General features: G+C 41.1%; 1 protein-coding gene and 1 long non-coding RNA gene across 7 annotated transcripts in view; one reads left to right on the top strand and one right to left on the bottom strand.

The window, feature by feature from the left end:
• Positions 1-875: 875 nt before the first annotated feature.
• On the bottom strand, positions 876-5549 carry LOC123652649. The gene is made up of 4 exons (XR_006742096.1): positions 5447-5549; positions 4522-4579; positions 2359-2501; positions 876-1131 (listed from the first exon to the last, which is right to left on the bottom strand). It is a non-coding gene; the product is annotated as an uncharacterized LOC123652649 (long non-coding RNA).
• Positions 5500-22573, top strand: part of TOMM70 (translocase of outer mitochondrial membrane 70) — a 60818-nt gene continuing 43744 nt past the window's right edge. For 5 of the 6 annotated variants that reach the window (XR_004989050.2, XR_004989052.2, XR_004989051.2 and 2 more), the window contains exon 1: positions 5719-6191. Coding sequence is in view for 3 of the 6 variants with exons in the window: in XM_045584031.1 (XP_045439987.1) it covers positions 5865-6191 (327 nt within the window). In the remaining 3 variants the exon portion in view is untranslated. Of the gene's footprint in view, positions 6192-22573 lie in introns of all 6 variants that reach the window. The other variant, XM_036444232.1, reaches the window with a different exon arrangement.

The following is a 22573-nucleotide window of genomic DNA, read 5'->3' as shown; positions in this document are numbered from 1 at the left end:
AAACTATACATCTGAGCTATCAGTCATAGCTAAAGAGTGGGAGCTGGGGTTACTGTAGATCGTTCCCTGCAGATAAATGCAGAGGCTCCTTCTGACAGTAAAATGAGCAGCCACTTAATTGAATCATCAAGTGGCCTTCCTCCTGAGAAACAGAGCAATAACACCCACTCAGCTGATGCTTTGATGGAAGTTGGATTAGGTAGAAACCATCAGGAGAAAGACTGGAGAATAGCTAACAGCTGGAGGGCTCAGAGGTCACAGGGACTTCCGTAAGTCATAAGTGGGATACAAAGGAAAATCCAAGTCGATTCCAATGGCAACAGCTGCGGTGGTGGAGCTGGTAGCAGTGGCTACAGTCTGCTTCAGGCTGGGAACTATCATGATGACGGTGCTGCTGGCGGCAGCAGCAGCAGTGAGTTGGTTTCCCAGAGGCACCAGCAGTGGTTGGACAGCAGTGGTGGTACCAGACCATTCATGTTGGCCACAGTAGAATGGAGATAAAGCAGCAGTTGGGAACTTGTGCAACAAACTCTTGATCAACCCTTTATTCAGCACTGACCATGTTTCATACATCATCTTGTGTGGGATCCCTTATCATGGGCCACCTGGTTCAGGATTCCTGTTCAGAGTCCGGTTTCTGGAGAAGGCCGCACACAAATGAAGAGACTGGAAAAGAGTTAATTCGGGGAAAATGGGGGGCCAGGCGGGAGTCTACCTCTAGTATACCACTAGGCTCAGGCCTTCATATCCCTTTTATTGAGACTATGGGATATACCCATTACCCTTAAGCAGGTTTGGGATACACCCATAGCCCTTAGGCAGGTAATAAGTGGATTATCACACCAGTAATGATTTACATGATTACAAGATGGGGAAGTTGCCTCAGTTACCTGTGTCTCAATTAGATAGGGAGTGGTTGGCTCTGACCTTTCAGAGCTTCAAGGTTGACCAGCCTTTACCTCTTTCTATTTGTGAGACAATGATCAATTTCCTGAAATCTTGGGCAGATAAATAAGTTAACAAACACTCATTATACCCTCAAGCTCTAAACAGATGTAGGAGTACAAAGATGATTAGAACATGGTCTTCATGCTTCAGGGACTCGGAATTGAGTATTCGTAGGTAGCACACCTAAGGACAAATAATTATGAAAATAAGATCATTGTGGAAAATATGAACTGTATGTTCCAACACAAAAAGATAAAAATATATTCACTTGCTCTGACATATAGCATTAGAGGAGGCATTGTATTGGGCTCTGTATAAGATACAAGATAAACCAGACATAGCTTCTATTCTGGGATGCTTATAGTTCAGTAGACGGAACAGTGTCTGCTGAAGTGGTTCGAGCCCTCTCAGGGCTACCCCAATGTGGCCGTGGCCTGGCTCTTTGCTAGGGTTCTCTCCTATACTCCCAGAACCTTCTCTCTGTCCGTTTCTTTTTAGAAACAACATTCCTGCGCTCCTTCGGCTAAGGGCCAGGCCGGGCCCTGGCAGCCTCTTTTCTCGGTCCTGTCCTGAAACAGAGCAGCAAGGCTGGGGACCATGGAGACAGAGGCTGGAGGAGCCTTCCACATTAGTCCTGGATGCCCTCCTTTACTTTGCTCTGCCTTTTCCTGCCTGGAAGGCAGCCACGGGTGGGGAGTGACAAGGTCATTCATCCCATCCTCCCTTATGACGGGCGGGCCTCAGATGGGGGCCTCCAGGCCCTTCTCATCCAGTGAGCGCACACACCCTTTCCCTGGCAGAGCTGATGGTGACAGCCCCGGGCTCCCCTCCCACCAGGGTGCCTTCACTAACACGGAAGCTGAGCTTTCCTCTCGGTGTGGCCTGCCCTGTCCAAGCTCTATGGTCAGGGATTCAAGCTGCAATAGAAAAAGAAAAAGACACGAGAGCTTGCTCTCCTCCTTGGTGAGCACACACACAGAAAAACCGAGGTCATGTGAGAACACAAAGAGAAGGAGGCTGTCTGCAGGCCACGGAGAGAGAGAGCCCTTACCAGAAATAGAATTAGCCAGAATCTTATCTTGGACTCCAGCTTCCAGAACTGTGATAAATAAAAATGTTGTTTAAGCCACCTGGTCTATGGTATGTGGTTATAGCAGCTCTCACAAGCCAAAATAGACTTTGGTACAGGGAATAGGGCTCCAAGGCCCAAAAAATGCATGTTCGTTCCTCATGCAAGATGCATTCATTCCATCCCAATAGCCCTCCAAGTCTTAGCTCATTCTTTAGTTAAATCTCCTCTAGTTACCCCAAAATGCCTTCCAAAATTGTTTTGTCTCTAGGCTCTTTAATAATTTACAACAGCCCCTTCTCCAGATTCCTGAACCCGTCTAGGTGCTGAGAAACACACACCAGCGTTAGTCCTGTTCTCGTCGAGGGGCCAGTAGTGCCTCCACTGCTGTCCACTGCCAGGGCCGCATGGCTGACACCCACCGTGTTCCGCAACCCCCAGGAGGTCAGTGCACATCATAGCGAGCAGTCAAATTCCCAAACTCCTGTTCGAACAATTTGCATATACGTTTTTATTATATAGGATTACACTAAAAAGACTTTAAATATTACCTATTACCTATCTAAGTCTTTATTATAACCTGAAACGTGTTATGTTTTTGCTGTTTCACAATCTAGAGATGTATGCATCAGATCAGGAAGGTCAAAAAGCTAGTGACATTTTTGCTCAATTCTGTACTCTAATAAATTTGGAAATGATGGAGAAAAATGGGAGGACAGATGAGTAGGCTCAGGAATGGAAATCAGATTAACAAAGTATAAAACCAACAATAACAAATTCATTTATTGATGTTGATCTTAAAAATAAAGTCCCCAGCCTGGCAGCCCAGCTGGTGTGGCTCAGTGGTTGAGCCTCGACCTATAAACCAGGAGGACACAGTTCAATTCCTGGCCAGAGCACATGCCTGAGTTTTGGGCTTGATCCCCCAGGTAGGTTATGAGGGAGGCAGCCGATCAATTACTCTCTCATCATTGATGTTTCTCTCTTTCTCCCTCTCCCTTCCTCTCTGAAATCAATAAAAATATATATTTTTTAAATTAAGCCTCCAAAACAGCCCTTTAGATAAATCTTAAACAAATGTTTCAAGAACCTCTAAAATTGATGGTCTTTGGAGAGGGGAACTGGGTGCCTGGGGACAGGAGTTGGAGAAAGACTTCACACTAAACCCTTTGTAACTTTTGGGTTGTAACCATAACAACCTATAATCTATGTCAAAAAATAATTCTTCTTGGAACACTTTATTAGTTCCCACAAATAGTTTGTAATTAATAGCACTTGATAATCCCCTATGAGGCTGCAGAAAAATGGAAATTTCAGAGAAAAAATCATAATTGTTCTGAAAATGAAAGGGAAAAATCATGTAAAGGGGCACAATACTTGCTTTGTGGGGCTGGGAATCAGAGAGATAACCATTGCAACAATTACTACAATGTATTTGATCAATTCCATTGCTATCATGGTTTAAATTTATTTATTTATTTTTTTTTTAGAGAGAGAAAGGAAAGGAGAAAAGGAAGAGATAGAAACATAGGACAGGTGCCTTGATGTGTAATGGAACTAGGGACCGCTTGATGCATGCTCAGCTACTTAGCCCCAAGGCGGGCCCCTATCATCTTTAGCTCATCTTTTCAGTCTGTTGCTAAGGAACTTGTCTGAAAGCAATTTACTAATAGGAATCTGTATGAAGCAAAAGAAAAGCAATGATTCTGAAACTTTCAAATTAGGCCATGCTCATTTAATCTATCACTTGTAAATTATTAATACAGAGGTCTTGATAACGTAAGAAAACATTCAAACCTCTAAAGAATTTTTGTGAATTTTTATGAGTTTATTTGTCAACAATTGTCAATAATTGACGGGAAGCAGAAGGTCAACCTATTGGGGTAATGCTCTGAAGAATGGTGATCTTTCACCTATTTTTATAACTTAGTAGTACAAGAAATTCATTGGTGATAGATTAGAGAAGCAAAGGGGAACCACTGGGAATGGATAAAAAGTAAAATAAGACATGTTTTTTTTACATTCATGGGTATAGGAGAGTTAACAGTCAAAGATTAACACAATAACAAAAATAAGGGAATTTGTCCTCTACACCCAAGTGCCACTTGTTGTGCCCAGAGGGATCTGGAAAAGGGAAGTTACAAGTGGCCCTGACATTCCACAGGTACCTTACGTGCAAAAAGACAATAGGGTCAGTAAAAATAGAAGTTGATCTGTGTCAGGGAAGACACTGGCTTAGAAGGCTACCCACTCTAAACTTTCTATTTCTTTCTTTTTTTAATATTGTTAACTTGATTTCAGAGAGGAAGGAGAGGGAAACAAATGATGAGAATCATTAATTGGCTGCTTTCCTTTTTAATTGTTTTTATAAATTGCTTTTTAATTAAAGGTTTTAATTTCAGACCATCCTTTAGGTTACTTTAGATCTCTTTGAGTTTGCAAGGCGACCAGGCAGGACTTCCTTGCGGTCGGTCGCTTTTCATCCAGTCTGCAGACTGGCATACCTGGAATGAGGAGCCTCAGTTCTGAATTCTGATTCTCTATTAATACTTGGCTTTTCTCCTTAAAAAAAAAAAAAAAAAAAAAAAAAAAAAAAAAATACTGTGAATTCCATATAATTCCCGGTTAAGAACATTTTTGTTTGAAGAGATCTTTGCAGAGCAACGGGAAAGGAAGACAAAGCTATTAATACGTGAAAGCTCTGAACTAAAATTTCTATTCGGGAATGAGGTAAGAAGACTGACATTTAGCATACAAAAAGGACCCTGGGCAGATCAGCGCCCCGCGGAGGATGGCGGGTATTTTCGGGAGCGCGGTGTGAGCTGGGGTGGCAGGCGCCACCCAGTACAAGACACAAACTCGTAAGGAAAAGCTGGTAACTCCGGGTCCTCGCGTTCCTGCCCATTCAGTTGGAAAGCGGGGTAGCAACACATCGATGTCATCGCTTTCCTAACCAGCGCGCCGGGGAGCCACCAGGACCCCGTTCAAGCCCTTAGTTTAGACAGAGCCAGCCTAGACTCGCCCGTTTCCACCCAATCCGATTGCTGCCATCTACTGTGTCCCCGCGTCTCAAACTAAAATCTGGCCATGGCACAGATAAGATCGGGGACACAGCAGGTTATCTTCAGCTTTGAGCTCTTTTTCTCTTACATCTTTAAAAGTCCTCCCAATCCCTTAGTTTCCAGGACACGCAGACAATCGAGCAGACGGCAGCGGGACGCTGAGAAGAGCCAACGTGGCGATAACTAGAAAACGAGGGGTGCCCATTCCACCAAATACACTGGGCACCGCGGCCTGCGCCCCGCCCACCTCCCCTGCCAGCCAATCACCTTCACAAACCCTCCGCCACTCTCGCCCGTTCTTAGGGTCCCCGCAGAGCCTCCCTCAGCCCCCGGTCGCCTGACGCCCTAACACCCAGTGTCTGCGCACCGCTCCTCGGCTTCGGCAGACCCCCGCTGCCGGCGGAGACCCCCCCAAGGCCCCCGAAGACAGTCTCACAAACAACAGCGGGGCGAGAGGCAGGAAAAAGGGCTGCCCCGACGCCCACCGGACGGACGCCTCTGTACAACGTTTCCCTTGACCCGGAAGTGATTCTCCCACCCTCCGTTTACTCCCCGCCTCCCTTCCGCCTTTTCTACGGTTACAATGGGAGGAGGAGGGCGCGCAGGTCTGGCCCGGCATGCCCTGGGCTTCCGGTGACCTCTGGCCCTTTTCTGTCTGCTGTGGCTTCCGAGCGTGCTCTCTCGCTCTCAGCCTCCCCTTCCCTGCCTCCGGCTTTCCTCCGCACGCTGCCTGGTGACTGTGGCGCCCGCGGCCCGCAGAGAGGCGGAGGCGGAGGACGCTCGCCATGGCCGCCTCTAAGCCTGTGGAGGCGGCGGTGGTGGCTGCGGCTGCGCCCGGCTCCGGGAGCGGGGTGGGCGGCGGCGGCGCGGCGGCGGGCCCGGGCGCCGGGGGCCTGCCGCGATGGCAGCTGGCGCTGGCGGTCGGGGCGCCCCTGCTGCTGGGCGCGGGGGCCATGTACCTGTGGAGCCGGCAGCGGCGGCGCCGGGAGGCTGGAGGTCGAGGCGACGCCGGCGGCTTGAAGCGCAACAGTGAGCGGAAGACCCCGGAGGGGAGGGCCAGCCCGGCCCCGGGCAGCGGACACCCCGAGGACCCCGGCGCTCACCTGGAGATGGTGAGGAGCGGCCCCGCCGTGGCCGTGGTGGGACCCGGCGGGGGCAGCTTTCCCTGGCGGGTTGTGCGGGGCGGGGGCCTTCCCTCCCTGCAGCCGGCAGCACGTGGGCTTAGGGAGAGCCGTGTCTGGCAGCCTTTAGAGGGGATGGAGTAGTCCGAGGGCACAGGCCAGCGACCTTCTCGGACAGCTTCCTTCGGGGGTTCAGAAACGTGTATTTTCCCCGGTGACACAGCACTTATCTCTAGTAGCGTTGCAAATGTGACGATGGTATTAAGCAGTGAAGGAAACCAAATTCCATTAACGATGGGTACGTTGTAGTAGGAATGGCTTTGGCGATTCCCAAGGCCTGGCACTTAGTTGGTAATAACCTTTTCAGAACGAGCCACTGCCCTTTTTAAAAGTGTCTTAGGATGGAGGATGAGTAAATACGGTGACTGTAGGTTGACTGTAAATGGTATTCATTTAACTTCTTTTTTCCATCTGTGAGAGTGAGTTCTTAACCATTTTGGACAGAAGCATCTTAAATTCGTCTTTTTATCTTACCTTGACATTTACATGATCAAGCTTGACACGATGCCTGAAACACATTCTCTGATGTTAGGCAAAACGTTGGCGGATCCCCTGAACTGCTTGGTATGGTTTTGTTGAACTGTTAAATCCTTTTGGTATCAAACAGCTGTGTGGGGAATTGGCCAGGCTGCATTTAACACTAGGGTGGGGTAAGGGTGGAGGGTCTTATCCAAGACTAGGATTATATGGTGGAAGTTCCAGAATAAGTCAGAGGTCAGAGAAACCTTTGGTCAAATAACTCCAGTTTATATACATTTACAAATCATTTCCGTATACTGTTCATATTCAAGACATGTTTTACCAAGTCAGCTTTAAAGGAAGTTTTTTTTAAAGTATATTTTATTGATTTTTTTACCGAGAGGAAGGGAGAAGGATAGAGAGTTAGAAACATCAATGAGAGAGAAACATTGATCAGCACACCTCCTACTGGGGTTGTGCCCACAGCCAAGGTACATACATGCCCTTGACCAGAATCAAACTTGGGACCCTTGAGTCCTAAGGCTGACACTCTATCCACTGAACCAAACTGGTTAGGGCTGAAGGAAATTTTGATGTGGTAATGAACTACCTTAGTTTAGTGCTTATTATATTTCTGTGATGCTAGGCCAGGAGAGAACCAAAGGTTTTCCAATAGGAGAGTAAAACAGAAAAGATGCACAACAGTATGGTGGAACAAGAGATGTGCACTTTATATTGGGCTCTCCATCAGTTACCTTGGGAAGGTCTTTTTTATTTTCCTTTTCTTTTTTTTTCCCCCTCAAGGATATTTTCCATTGATTTTTGGAGAGTAGAAGAGAGAGTGAAACTTCAATGTGAAACATATCAATTGGTTGCCTCCTGCACGAGCCCCAATCAGGGCCCGGGTGGGAGGAGCCTGCAACCAAGGTACATGCCCTTGATGGGGATCCACGCAGGACCCTTCAGTTCGCCGGCTTAAGCTCTATCCACTGAGGCTAGGGCGGGAAGGTCATTTTCTCTCTCTGGTCTTCCTGTCATCCTGCATAATTAGATAGATCTCTTACATTTCTTCCAGCCCTAAATGGTGTTTCTGAGTGCTGCCAATAAGGTAATCCATCTGGGATTCTTTGAATTAGTCATCACTTGCCTCATGTCATTTTCATGTATCTGGAATTATCTGGCCTTTCCTAGTTCATCTTTATAAATTTTAAATTCAGTTTTTAGTCACAGAAGAATAGTAGATGAATGAAAAATACATAAAAGTTCTCAGTTATATAATAATCACCAAAAATATAGTTTCTATATATGAAACTAGGTTTTGACATTTCATTTTATTGCATTTTTTTTTCTTTTTTCTGTTGCATTTTCAAATACTACCCCACCTCAGCCATTTGGTATTTGATAGAATCTAGTAAACTCTTTCATTTTCAGCATTGTCCCAGTCAACACTGTGATGATTTTTAAATTTCATGGTGTTTTGTAGTTTTATAAGAATAATTTTTTTTATTCACTTGACTGCCATTAAAAAATGAGACCTTTAGATTATTAACTTCTTTGTGTAACTTGAATGCTTTGAAATAATTTATTATTTTTTAATCCAAAGTAAAACTGGCACATACTATTGTACACGTTGTGGAATTTGTGGGCTTGTACTTACATTCTTGCGTCGAGTTACTAGATGATTCTTTAGTAAAGCAACAATAAGAATGTCTATTTTACTTTTAAATTTTTTTCATCTTCACTCCAGGATATGTTTATTGATGTTTTTTAGGGGGAGGGGAAAGCATCAATGTAATAGAGATGTCTATTTCATTTTTAATAACAAATTTTATTTTAACTTTATGATTAATAAATACTGGTCTTATAGTCTAGAGTTATTATTAGACTACCTAAATATAACTGGCCCTAATTGTAATTTATTATATGTGGTTGGAGAAATTGCTCCGTGTTTGAATAGCATTTTTAAATTGGCAATTTCAGTAGGTTTTGTAGTTAGGTATTTGTTTCAACTAATGGAAAAACTGGCAGAATCCTGATGCCTTATAGCTGTTCTTTCTCTACCTGATCAATAGTAAAAAAAAAAATTTTAAATATATTTTAATGATTTTTTACAGAGAGGAAGAGAGAGGGCTAGAGAGTTAGAAACATCGATGAGAGAGAATCATCAATCAGCTGCCTCTTGCACACCCCTCACTGGGGATGCACCCACAAGCAACGTACATGCCCTTCACCGGAATCGAACCCGAGAACTTTCAGTCCACAGGCAGACGCTCTATCCACCAAACTAAACCGGTTTCGGCATTAAGAGAATGAAGGAATGGGCAAATATTGTCAGTGCAGGGGTCACTATCAGTGAATGATAATGGAAAACCAGTGTTTTTTGTCTTTTTACTTAGTTTGCCTTTATGTAAAATGAACCAATAAAATTACGGGGCTTTTCTTTATTGGGTTTCAGATTTCAAGTGCAATGTAGACTAGTTCCAGTTATTTTTTGGGGGGTCAGTGATAGCAAACTTGTAATGAAAAAGCAGACATTTATATTTTGTTTAACAGATTTTAGGATATCACTAAAGAAAATCACTTAACCACAGTCTACAGCATCTGAGATTACGGTACAGTCTGGCCTCATCCACAAAGGATACGTTCCAAGTGGATGCCTGAAAATAGTCCTCAATCCTGTATTTACAGATGTTCAATTTAATGATGAATTTACATCAATATATACCCATAATAAGTTGAAAATATTGTAGGTTTAAAAATGCATTTAATGCTATGCTGTAGAATATCAGTTTACTTTTGTGATATGTGGCTGACTGGGAACTGTGGCTCACTGCTACTGCCCAGTGTCACAGGAGAGTATCTTACCATATATCACTAGTCCAGGAAAAAATCAAAATTTCAATATGAAGTACAGTTTCTACTGAGTGCATATTTTCATGCCTTTCATGTAAAGTTGAAAAATCATAAGTCAGACCATTGTTAAGTTGGGAACCATCCATATTATATTTCTTCTTTTACATACCTATAATAAAGTTTCATGTATAAATTAGGCAAAATAAGAAATAATAGTAACTAATAAGATAGAACAATTACAGAGTACTGTAATAAACTTAGGTAAACGTACCTCTCTCAAATATCTCATTGTACTAATCTCACCCTTCTTGTTACCATGTGAGATGATAAGATTCCTGCGTGGTGAAATGAAGTGAGGTAAATGACCAGGTCTTCATGACATAACAGTAGGCTACTATTGACTTGACCATGCATCAAAAGGAAGATTATTTGCTTTGGGTGATCCTGACTGATCAAGTCATGAGCATGTCGGTGGTTGGATGTCAGGAACGACAGTCATGTTGATGACTGGGAAAATTTTCCATGCAGGCAACTGAAAACTTGGAGAGAGAAACCATTGATATGGAGGGACTGCTATACTGAAAGTATATTATATAATGGGCCATTATAAAACCTACCATGATATGCCACAGATTCAATAAAAATAAAAACTTGAACTATTATAGATTCTCAAAGTCAGGAAGTTGTTTGAAGATCATCTTGTCCATAGGTCTGTCTCTGGACCTGAATTATCACAATAGACCACCACACCCACATATACACCAAGTCTGGTATGCTGACTGCATAAATGTTTTGGACATTTCTTTTTCCAAACCTATGATTTAAAAAAAAAAAAAAAAAAAAAGTGCATATATTTAAAAGCATTTTGACTTTATAATAGCTTTTTTTAAAATTTAATAAGTCTTTATTTCTCAGATTATTATAATTGTTTCTCCTTTTCCCCCCCATAGCTCCCTTCCACTGGGTTCCCACCTTACCCTCTGCCCTTCCCCCCCCCCCCTTAATCGTCCTCATCCATGGGTGTACGATTTTAATCCAGTCTCTTCCTGCACCTCCAACATCTCTTTCCCCCTGATAATTATCAATCCACTCCCTTTCTTTGCCCCTGATTCTATTATATTCACCAGTTTATTCTGTTCCTCAGATTTTTAATTCACTTGATTTTTAGATTCACTTGTTGATATATATGTATTTGTTGATATTATCTTTTTAAATATATTTTATTGGTTTTTCACAGAAAGAAAGAGAGAGGGATTGTTAGAAACATCAATGAGAGAGAATCATCAATCAGCTGCCTCCTGCACACCCCCTACTGGGGATGTGCCTGCAAGCAAGGTACATGCCCTTGACTGGAATCGAACCTGGGACCTTTCAGTCCACAGGCCAAAACTCTATCCACTGAACCACACCAGTTTTGGCTGTTGATCATAATTTTTATCTTTACTTTTTTCTTCTTCCTCTTCTTAAAGAATACCATTCAGCATTTCATATATGGTAATACTGCTTCGGTGATGATGAGCTCCTTTAGCTTTTTCTTATCTGTGAAGCTCTTTAGCTGGCCTTCAATTCTGAAAGATAACTTTGCTGGGTAGAATAATCTTGGTTGTAGGTTCTTGCTATTCATCACTTCGAATATTTCTTGCCACTCCTATCTGGCCTGCATAGTTTCTGTTGAGAAATCAGCTGATAATCTTATGGGTACTCCCTTATGGTTAACTGTTTTTCTCTTGCTGCTTGTAAGATTCTCTTTGTCTTGATGTATATATCTTGGTGTGGTCCTCTTTGGATTCCTTTTGTTTGGGATTCTGTGCACTTCCTGGATTTGTAAGTCTATTTCTTTCACCAGGTGGGAGAAGTTTTCTGATATTTCTTCAAATAGGTTTTCAGTATCTTGCACTCTCTCTTCTTCTGGCACCCCCATAATTCTGATGTTGGTATGCTTGAAGTTGTCCCAGAGACTCCTTACACTTACCTTCAACTTTCTGGATTATCTTCTCTTGCTTCTCCAGAGGAGTGTCCTTTGCCTCTTGTATTCCAAATGTTTGACTTGATTCTTGCATTCCTCTAGTCTGCTGTTGGGTCTCTGTATAATATTTTTTATTTCAGTCAGTGTGTTTAATTTCTAGTTGGTTGTTTTTCATATCCTCGAGCGTCTCATTAAATTTATAGGCCTTTTCTAGGAAACTCTTGAAAAACCTTATAACCATGGTTTTGAACTCTATATCCAGTCTTTTGTTCTCCATTTCTTTTGTTTGAGAAATGTCTCGACATTTTCGCTGCTTCCCTGAGTTGCTAGGGTGGCTTTGTGTGCTTGGTGTCCTATATGGCCTGGTGGGTCAGCCTCCCCAGTTACCTGAGGTAGACACTCTTGGTGCTCCCCTTTGTGGACTGATGTACAGCTTAGTTGTAGTTAAGTCTTGATTCTATAGTAGCTTTTTATGCACTTGACTTTTAATCTGATATTTAAAAAATACACTTATTATAGTGTTCAGTTTTTTTAATGTTACACAGGGGTGGGTTATCCCACATGAAATGGTTAAGAACCACTAATCTAAGTCAGCCCTCTAGAATGGGAAGGGAGAAATATATCTAAACATTTAATAATGGTACCAAAGACTGAGTAACCTGCACTTATCAGTCATCTTCTAAATAATTATCTTTCTCAAAATGATCTGTTTCTAGGTATTTTTTTTAAATATGCTTTTATTGATTTTTGGAGAGGAAGGGAGAAGGGTAGAGTAAAACATCAATGAGAGAAACATCTGCCTCCTGCACAACCCCTACTGGGGATTGAGTTCGCAACCCAGACATGTGCCCTGAATGGAAATCAAACCAGAGACCCCTCAGTTCAACCACTGACAACTGAGACATACCAGTGTTTCTTTAAAAAATATGAATCACCAAATAAGTAAATAAGAATCACCAATGACATGCCTATATAATTCAATTCAGCGGGTACCTCATATCACTATGTGATTACATGACACTGAACTTTTTCCTTCCAAAGTACTTATCACAAATACCAGGGTTGCTTCTTCATATTAGGTCTAGTAATAATTAATGTCGTTTTCTAATACCTTTTTTAAATCGAATTTATTTAAACAATACAACAAAATTTAATCAACAATATACCGTATTTTTTGGACCATAAGATGCACTTTTTTCCCCCCAGAAGTGGGGGGGGGGGGAAAGTCCCTGCGTCTTATGGTCCAAATATAGTCTACACATATACTTTTAAAAAAAAGTTTTTTTACTTGCCCAGCTCTGTGTGGTCTCTGTGTGCTTGCCCGGCTCTAAAATGGTTCTAAATGCTGCTGTTTACATTACAGGGTTGATTACATGTGTTTATGACTGTGATGTTGGGTTTTAATGCACATAAAATATTTTAGGACACTATTTGTTTCAGAATCTTTTTTTCTTCATTTCCCTTCTCTAAAAACTGGTGCGTCTTATGGTCCTGTGCGTCTTATGGTCCGAAAAATACGGTAGTTGCCGTTGTTTTCTACTACTTGTGCCCAACGCTCAGGAAGCATTTTAATCCCTCTGTTGTAAAATTCTTGTGATTTTGATGCGAAAAATTCGGTCATTGCATTTTTGAGGCATTCTTCATTATTAAATTTTTTTCCAAGAAGAAAGTTTTGCAAAGAACGAAACAAATGGTAATCAGAAGGGGCAATATCAGGAGAATATGCAGGTTGAGGGAGAACTTCCCATTCCAACTGGCGCAGTTTTTCAGCAGTGATTCTTGCAGTATGCGGTCGTGCGTTATCATGGTGAAGAATTACGCCCTTCCGATTAATCAGCGCGGGTTCTTTTTCTCTTAAAGCTTGGGCTAACCTTTGCAATTGGGCACTATACACTGCACTTGTAATGGTTTGGTTAGATGGTAAAAGTTCATAATGAAGAATTCCTTTAAAATTCCACCAAACACACAACATCACTTTTTTCGCATGCAAGTCAGGTTTTGGCGTGGGCTGCGGAGCTTCATTTTTGTCCAACCATTGAGGCCGCCTTTTCAAATTATAACATACAGCACCCATTTTTCATCTCCGGTAACAATTTGCTCTAAAAACGGCAAACGGTTTTGACGAGAGAGGAGCGAACTGCAAATTGTGATTCTTTGATTATGGTTGTTGTCGGTCAACTCATGAGGAACCCATTTTCCAAACTTTTGGACTTTGCCAAGTGCACGCAATTGATTGGAAATTGTTTTTTGTGAACAATTTAAAGTTGTCGCAAGCTCTTGTTGGGTAACTTGAGGATTTTGCACCAAAAGAGCTTGAAGAGCTTCTTGATCAAAATTGGACACACGGCCTCGACCACTCTTGTCATCTAACGAAAAATTTCCCTCGCGAAATTTCTCAAACCAACGCTGGCATTTTCTGGCGCTAACTGCATCTTGACCAAGAGCACTACAGATGTTTTTTGCAGCCTCACTTTCTTTTCTTCCTAATTGGAACTCGTAAAGCATGCAGTGCCGAATATGCTCTTCATCCGCCCTCTTCTTAGCCCGAGTTTTGCAACAAAAACCAAACCAAACACAAACTTTTTCAAGCAAAACTTGTTAATTGCACTTCACACGTTCTGTAGATACCACGTGTTTGAAGGTTATGTCAATACAAGTCAACGCCAAGCAAGATTTTAAACGAATGTTTAAAAACGACATTAATTATTACTAGACCCGATATCTTTCCTACTGTACTCTTGAATCTGAAGTCTGGGGTGGCTCCATCTTTCTAACCCATTTATTCTCTAGTGCCCACCACATAGAGGGATTGAGCAAATGAATCAATAAACCCTCATACTTAGACATTTGTAAATATACATGTTCATAAGTTAAATGTTTTTTCAAAATTTCCAGCTTTTAATTTTTATTCTACCACTTGATCCTTGAAATTGGTATAATAGTCTTAAACCTCATTTAAGCATTCTTTTTATAAGTTGCTTGATTTTATATGCACTACATTATAATGTTAAAGCAACCGCATTCTTACAAGTAGGTTCTTCCTAGGTAAAGAGCCACTGTACTATGATTTTTTTTTCTCATTTTTTTTTATTAAGGTATTTTATGTGTACATACCTTACCAATCTCCCCCCCCCCCCCCCCCCCACTGCACTATGATTTAGTAGGTGGGGTTGGGTGTAAATTTTTTAAATTTCAGGATACATGTGGGAAATGGCTTTATCTTAGGTATTTTATTATTCACATAAAAATGACAGTTGGTCAATAAAGTATTAGAAGATTATTTCTTATTCAGTGTTTCAGAATTGAATGCTACTTTTATAAAGCTGTAATTTAAATTTAATAAATATACTTTTAGCTCTGGCCAGTGCTGCTCAGTGGTTAAGAGTGCCCACCCTAACTCTGAAGGGTCTCAGGTTCAATTTTTGCTCAAGGGCATATACATGGGTTCTAAGTTCAATCCCCAGCCCCAGTCAGGGAATTTGCAGGAGGCAACCAATCATTGTGTCTTTCACATTGATCTCTCTCTTCTCTCCCCCGTCCCCTTTCCCTTCTCCCCTCCCTCCTTCCCCGAAAATCAATGGATAAAATATCTCCAGTGAAGATTAACAACAACAAAAATAAATATACTTTTAGAATTTAATAAAAAAGAATAAAGTAATTTAAGAGAAGCATTATCAAACAACCTATTTTAATTGGTTACTAATTTTTCTCACGGATTTATGTACCCAATTCTATATCATCTTTCACAGTGACTGTATGTGATTATCACATAATTTATAAATACTTGCTAAGAGTTTACAGTGACTCCTTACTGCCAGATGGATATCATTGAAAGCTTTCTGTAATGGTGTCATATTGTTAGTGCAGGGCTTGTTTTGGAGGTCCCTTTCTGGTCTTCTGAAGTTCTGTGTATGTGCTGAAGAGTCCTTTGAGGGTTATTTTTCCGTCTTGGAATATTTTATTGACTGTTCTCTGTTACACATATTTGTTCCAGAGCGGATTCTTGTTAAGTAATTTTTCACTGACTGTCAAACTGATTGTTTTCTTCCTTTGTATTTCACTAAGTTATATCTTAATATCTGTGGTTCTGATCTTTAAATGTTACTTTTTTTTTTCTCCCCAGAGTAGATTGCCTCTGCGAAAGATGGGGGCAGGTCCTAAGTTTGCTTCTTGTTTGACAAGTTTCAGCACAGTGTTTGTCAAGGAGAGAGAAGATAAACATTTACTGTTTCTCATTGTTACTTTTTAGATTTATTATCTTGAGTTACTTGTTTTTAAGTCTTGTTTTTTACCCAGATAGTTTTGAGTGTATTTGTGTGTGTATGAATTGCTACCTACTCTTTGGACTAAAATTTTTCTGGTTATTAGTTAAACTAATACTAATATACTAATCATCTAATGTACATTTTCTGTACATGTGAACTGGAGTTTCTGTGTTTTGATTAGTAATAGTTCTTTTGAGAGGCTGCCAGTTTATACTGTTTATTTCCTACTCTTGCCTCTTGTGTTCCTTCAGGATAAAGACTGTCCTGTTGGTGGTTGTACAGTAGAGTCATATCAAATGAATTCAGTTATATTTCCTTGACAAAAAGAAAGAAAAAGATCTAATTGTGCTGATGATTCTCTTTTCAGTTAATGACCTTTTCGCCTTGGAGTCACCAGTGGTGAGCAAAAGATGATACCTAAATCTTTTTTGTTTCCGTTCAGGAGTGTGAATCTGCGTGTGGTTTTAGTGATAAAGATTCATATTAATAAATCATGTGTAACAGTCCATGTACTATAGAAGTCAAGTTTAGCCGAAACCGGTTTGGCTCAGTGGATAGAGTGTCAGCCTGGGAACTGAAGGGTCGTCCCGGGTTCGATTCCGGTCAAGTGCACGTACTCTGGTTGCAGGCACATCCCCAGTGAGGGGGTGTGCAGGAGGCAGCTGATCGATGTTTCTCTCTCTCTCATCGATACTTCTAGCTAGCTCTCTAGCTCTCTCCCTCTCTGTAAAAAATTGCCTATATTGAAGTTTAGGCAATCTGGAGTCTGATTGCTTGAGTTTGAGTCCTCCCTTGGGCAAATTTCTCAATCTCTCCAGATTTCAGTTTCTTTATACATAAAATGGAGATAATAGCACTTACCTTGCATCTCCTGTGTTGTTTTTAATTCCTAAAGAATTAAAAAAAAATACACACCAGCAAACTTCATCACCACAAACTACCACAGACTACTGCATGGTGATTACCAGAGGGAAAGCGGGTGGGGGAGGGGAAAAATGGTGATGGAAGGAGACTTGACTTGGGTGGTGACCATGCAATACAATATACAGATAATGTATTATAGAGTTGCACACCTGAACCCTATGTAATTTTTTTAACCATTGTCACCCCAATAAGTTCAATTAAAAGTTATTTAAAAAAAAAGAATTTTCAAAAGTAATTTTGACAAGTAATGATTTTTAAAAATACATATTTTATTGATTTTTTACAGAGAGGAAGGGAGAGAGATAGCTAGAAACGTTGATGAGAGAGAAACATCGACCAGCTGCCTTTTGCACACCCCCTACCGGGGATGTGCCCGCAACCAACGTACATGCCCCTGACCGGAATCGAACCTGGGACCTTTCAGTCCCAGACCGGTTTCGGCCTATTAATGATTTTTGCTTAATGCATTAACTTCAGGATTTCCCATAAAATTTGAGTCCGAATGTTTGTTGAATTCATTAAGCAGAAGTACAGGGTCATTGACTCTACTGGACAATTACTCATTATCAAGAGATGAAACTTATTCATATTTTGGATGGATAAAGCTGTCTTCTAGTAGTTTAAGTAATATTTATCAGCCAGGGTGAGATTAATATTTTTTGAGCCCACCACTGTTACATGTAGGAGGCCAGATTGGTAAGAGTGGAGTAATCTGAGTTTGGAGTTCTTATGTGTAAGCAATGGTAGTGGGAAGTTATTAGGGGGTTTCAACAATTCAGCTTGTTAAAAAGCTCTTTCAGATCAATTAGAAAGTGATTTGTTGTAAGAGATGCAGGGGAGCTGAAACCGGTTTGGCTCAATGGACCATCGGCTTGGGGACTGAAAGGTGTCCCGGGTTCGATTCCGGTCAAGGGCATGTACCTTGGTTGCGGGCATATCCCCAGTAGGGGGTGTGCAAGAGGCAGCTGATTGATGACTCTCTCTCATCGATGTTTCTAACTCTCTCCCTTCCTCTCTGTACAAAATCAATAAAATGTATTTTTTTTAAAAAGATGCAGGGGAAAGATGCATTTTCACAGAAATTTAGTATCAAATATTACGAATCATCAATTTTAAGGTTTGGAACTTAAAAAAAAAATACTCAAACCAAAAGTAATTTTCAGTAACAAATTGCTTTTTTAGTTTTAAAATCTTTACTAGCTTTAAACTTTTTCCTCCAGTGCATTTGCTTAATTTCTGCCTAGTGTTGGTCTCAAAGCTTAAGGTCTAGTTCCCGACATAGTTGGTTTTAACTGATAAACTAGCATTGCGCTAATAAGTTGCTTTTTGTCCTAAATTCATCAGTGGAGCAAAATAATGAGCTTTTCTATACCATCTCTATTGTAATGTTATTCCCTCTTTTTGTTTTGCTTTGGAAAAATACTTGGGGATATTTTTTCATTGATTTCTAAGGAGAGTGGAAGGGAGGGGAAAGACAGAGAGACATCTATGTGAGAAAGACACATCAACTGGTTGCCTCCTTCAGACACCCCAACCGGACTGAAAATTGAGCCTGCAACTAAGGTGCATGCCTTTGATTGGATTCGAACCTGGACTGAGCCAAAAGGCCTAGGGCATGTTATTCTTTCTTTGCCTTTTATTAACAGTTTGGCAGAAAGTAATGAGGTGAGGAGTGGGATGAGCAGAAGGTGCTAGGGGTGTTAACCAAGATCAAGAGCTATGCAAAAGTAAACAATTTGCAATATGGTGTTTGCCTTTGTAATTTGATCCTTTTATACTCAGTCATTCAAAGCTTTTTTTATTTTTTTTATTTTATAGTACAACTAGAGGCCCATTGCACAAAATTAGTGCACTTGGGGGGGGGTGGGGGTCTCCCTCAGCTGACCTGCGCTCTCTCACAGTCCAGGAGCCCTTGGGTGATGTTTGACTGCCACAGATGTTTGACTCACCACCGCTGCCCTGCTTGCCAGCCATGAGCCCGGCTTCTGGATGAGCAGTGCTTCCCCTGTGGGAGCACTCTGATCACCAGAGGACAGCCCTGCATGTCATAGCGACTGGTCGTTCCATCATTCAGTCAATTTACATATTAGCCTTTTATTATATAGGATAGGGAAAGAAAATTAGTAGGTTCTTATTTTGGCCTTAAGAGTTAAAAATTTGTAATAATTTTAAAAAGGAAGCTCTTATAAAATTTGACTAAATGAAGGGAAATAGCTAATTGAAAGATTCAGTTGCTTGATTTTAGGTTGATTTGAACCTTGCTTAATAAAATAAGTATCCATATTTCTATGCAAAGCCTTGTGTGCCTATCTTAGCTGTATTCTATTAATCTTCAGCCCTTGCTATGACTGCCTCTGCTTGTGTTCAGTGTGTTGTTATTATTTTTTCTAGTGTGATATCATTTAGACTTTAACTTCTAGTAGACTGGAAAAAGCGTATTACTTGTTTATGCCCAGAGAATGTTCTCTTTATTCTGTAAATCTTCAGTAAAAATGCTAAATAAATCTTCAATGTGTTTGTAGTCAAGCATACTTAAATGCATTCAATATACCACATTTTTTACCCTTTTTTGCTTAGTTCTTTCACCACCACCGCCCAGACTCCCATCCCTCAGCTGTCAGCCTGCTTTCTATGAGTCTTTTTTAGCTCATTTTGCTTGTTAGTTCATTTTGTTCATTAGATTCCACATATGAGTGAAATCATATGATACCTGTCTTTCTCTTTCTAGCTTGTTTCACTTTAGCATAATGTTCTCCAGGTCCATCCATGCTGTTGCAAAGGGTAAGATTTCCCTTTTTTTAAAGCTGAGTATAGTATTCCATACCACATTATCTATACTAATAAAAGGGTAATATGCTAATTACACCGGACATCCTTCCAGACAAAGCCACAGCTGCTGCGAGGGCCGGTGGCATGGGCTGGTCCAGGGCTGCAGGCTGGTCTAGCTCCATGTGGCCCCTTTCACAGAGGCCACGGGGGGGGGAGCTGCTGCTGGGGGGGGTGGGGTAAGGAGAACACCGCCATGGCCCCTTCCCCAGAGGCAGCCACAGAGTCAGCGGCAGGGGCCAGGTTGTGGCACCATGCCTCTAGAAGCTGGACAGGGCGAGACCTGCTATGCCTCAACCACCCATAGCCCTCCCTCAGCCAGCCTAGTCCCTACCAGTGGGTGGGGGGCGGAGCCAGCACTAAAAAGCAAGGGCCAGCAGCTGTGATGGTGGCCGGCAGTGGCAGCAGCAGCAGCAGCTGGGTGATGGGGGCGGTGCCTTACCCACGCTCTATCCACTGAGCAAAACTGTTTTTTATTGCATTCTGGCAGACCTTCTTGACTCCTTAGTCTAATATACAATGAACTCTAATTACAATGAGTTCATTGTAATCCTCTTTTTAATTTTCAAGATGTCTAATTGGTCCTTTTTAAAATACTGATATATTCATTTTCTACTGATGTTAACTTTTTTTTGTTTTTGTTTTATTCTTTCATAAATACTAGTTTTCACTTTGAGTTTGGTACCTCTCTCTTTTTGGTACCTCTCTTTTGTGGTATTAATTTTCCTTTATGTAAGCAGTTTCTAGAAGACAAGCAAGGTATGCTTGTCAGTTGTCTGTAGACGTAGATCTCCACTCCTGGATGGCACAGCCCTAGTAGAGTCAGACTTCTGCTTTTCTCAGTGGAATGGAAGGGATGTTGAGTTTGCTTCAAATGCAGTTTTCAAGAAATCACCTTAATAGTTCCCTTCCTCCTCTGCCCTCCAGAATCATAGCTACCTAAGAGAGTCCTAGTTGTCTTCTTTTATAGATGTTTTATGCCTAGGATTTTTCTGTCAAAGTTTATAGAAGATGATTAAAGCTATTGACAAGTGGAAGATTTTATATTCATCTAATTTATTGTGCTTTATTTGGTTTCTTTCATCCTCACACATCCTAGTTTTAAAATATGCATGTTACTTGTTGACATTGGCTAGCTTAAACTTTTTATATTCTGATCATAGTTTCCTACAAATTCTTTGCACACTGGACTTAAAAAAATAGCCATAGCTGTGGTTAGACTAAAAGAGAAGGTAAACAAAAGGTAAATGGAAGGGAGAAGCAGCAAGAAAAATGAAACAAGAGTAAGGGAAGAAGAACAAATAGAAAAAAGGATTGTTATCTCTCTTTGTGATTGAGATGTCCTGGGGCTTTCACTGTGCTGTAAGTTATTTGAGGGAGCAGCCACTTGCACTTTTGCTTTGTCAGTGGGAGATATATGGATTTTCCTCATAATCACATATTTGTTCAAGTTGGATGATTTTGACAACAAAGTTTTGGATAGAGATATGCCAACTAAGTTCTTGGACTTCGTAGCAAGACTCTGGACAACTAGATTTGTCTACAGAGATGTTTCCCATGTGTTGATCAACATGTTCACAACTGTCCTCAGTGGGTATTAACTACCAACTCTTTCATATTGTGCACATAAACTGTGTAAATTGGGTATTCCAGGAATCAGATTCTGAGGCAAAAATAGTGCAAAAAAGTATATTGATGAGCAAATAGTACATTTGAGATAATTATAATAAAAATGACAGTGTTTATAATGTCTGTTCTATACTGCTGACAGTCTAATAGAAAAATAGTAACATGTATGAATAAGTGGTTTTTCAAAATAAGAAATGCAAATGACCAATGAATATGAAAAATATTCAAATTCAACAATAGTGAGGAAAATGCAAATTAAGATAATACTGGAATATTAGTTTATACCCAATTTTTTCAACCTTACTACTATTGACATTTTGAATATGATAATTCTTTGTTGTGGGGACTGTGCTGGCGAAATAGAATTTTTGGACTGGAACTGGTTTCTTTGTCCGCTGGAATCGAAGAATGAGTCCACGGACAGTAAGTGGTGTAGTAAAGGTGGAGATTTATTGAAGATCAAGTACAGACTCCAATATGGAGAGGGAAAGAGCCCCACAGATGGACTCCCATGTGGGGAGGGTAAAAGGGTCCCACTGAGTTCCCTTTTCCTGTGGCTTATAAAGGCTGCAGATCCTGGTGCCTTGATATCCCCTCTGATTGGTCACTATTCCCTTAGACTGGCTACTATAGTAACTCCTGGGCTCAAAGATCTAACCTGACATGGGACATGGAACATGTGAGGTTCTTCCCCCCCCACACACACACACACACACACCACACACTTCCCTATTGTTTTCCTATTCCCTTTGGGCTTTCTTCTCCTTCTAGATGAAGGCCTTCTCTGTTTTGTAAATATAGACCTTTTGCTGTTTCCAGCTCCCTCATTCTATGGAAATATACCTTCTGCTCTGCAGCCCTGTGCTTCCTTCATGGTCCCCTTAATTTCCAAAATTTCTAAAATTTCCTAAACCTGCCCTGTTTTACCCCTAAAAGTCCTATTTCACTGGCATTGTAGAATGTTAGAAGCATCTCTAAAGTTTGTCCATTAGATACAGTAGCTCCCCTGCCCTCAGTTGTTAGTCAAAATGTTTTCAGATATTGGCAAATGTGCTCTAAAAGGTAAAATAAAGGATAGCAACCATACCTGTTGCTGGTAGGAATGGCAGGAAAGTGGTACATTAAAGCACTTAAGCATTTTGGGGAGAAAGTCTGAATGGTTTTGAAATTAAAAATATGTAGCCTAAACCGGTTTGGCTCAGTGGATAGAGCGTTGGCCTGCGGACTGAAAGGTCCCAGGTTCGATTCCGGTCAAGGGCATGTACATTGGTTGTGGGCACATCCCCAGTAGGGGGTGTGCAGGAGGCAGCTGATAGATGCTTCTCTCTCATCGATGTTTCTAACTCTATCCCTCTCCCTTCTTCGCTGTAAAAAATCAATAAAAATATATT

Source organism: Pipistrellus kuhlii, unplaced genomic scaffold, assembly GCF_014108245.1.
Source record: "Pipistrellus kuhlii isolate mPipKuh1 unplaced genomic scaffold, mPipKuh1.p scaffold_m20_p_2, whole genome shotgun sequence".
Lineage (NCBI taxonomy): Eukaryota > Metazoa > Chordata > Mammalia > Chiroptera > Vespertilionidae > Pipistrellus > Pipistrellus kuhlii.
The sequence above is the reverse complement of the archived record's forward strand: the minus strand, read 5'-3'. Positions and strand labels throughout refer to the sequence as shown.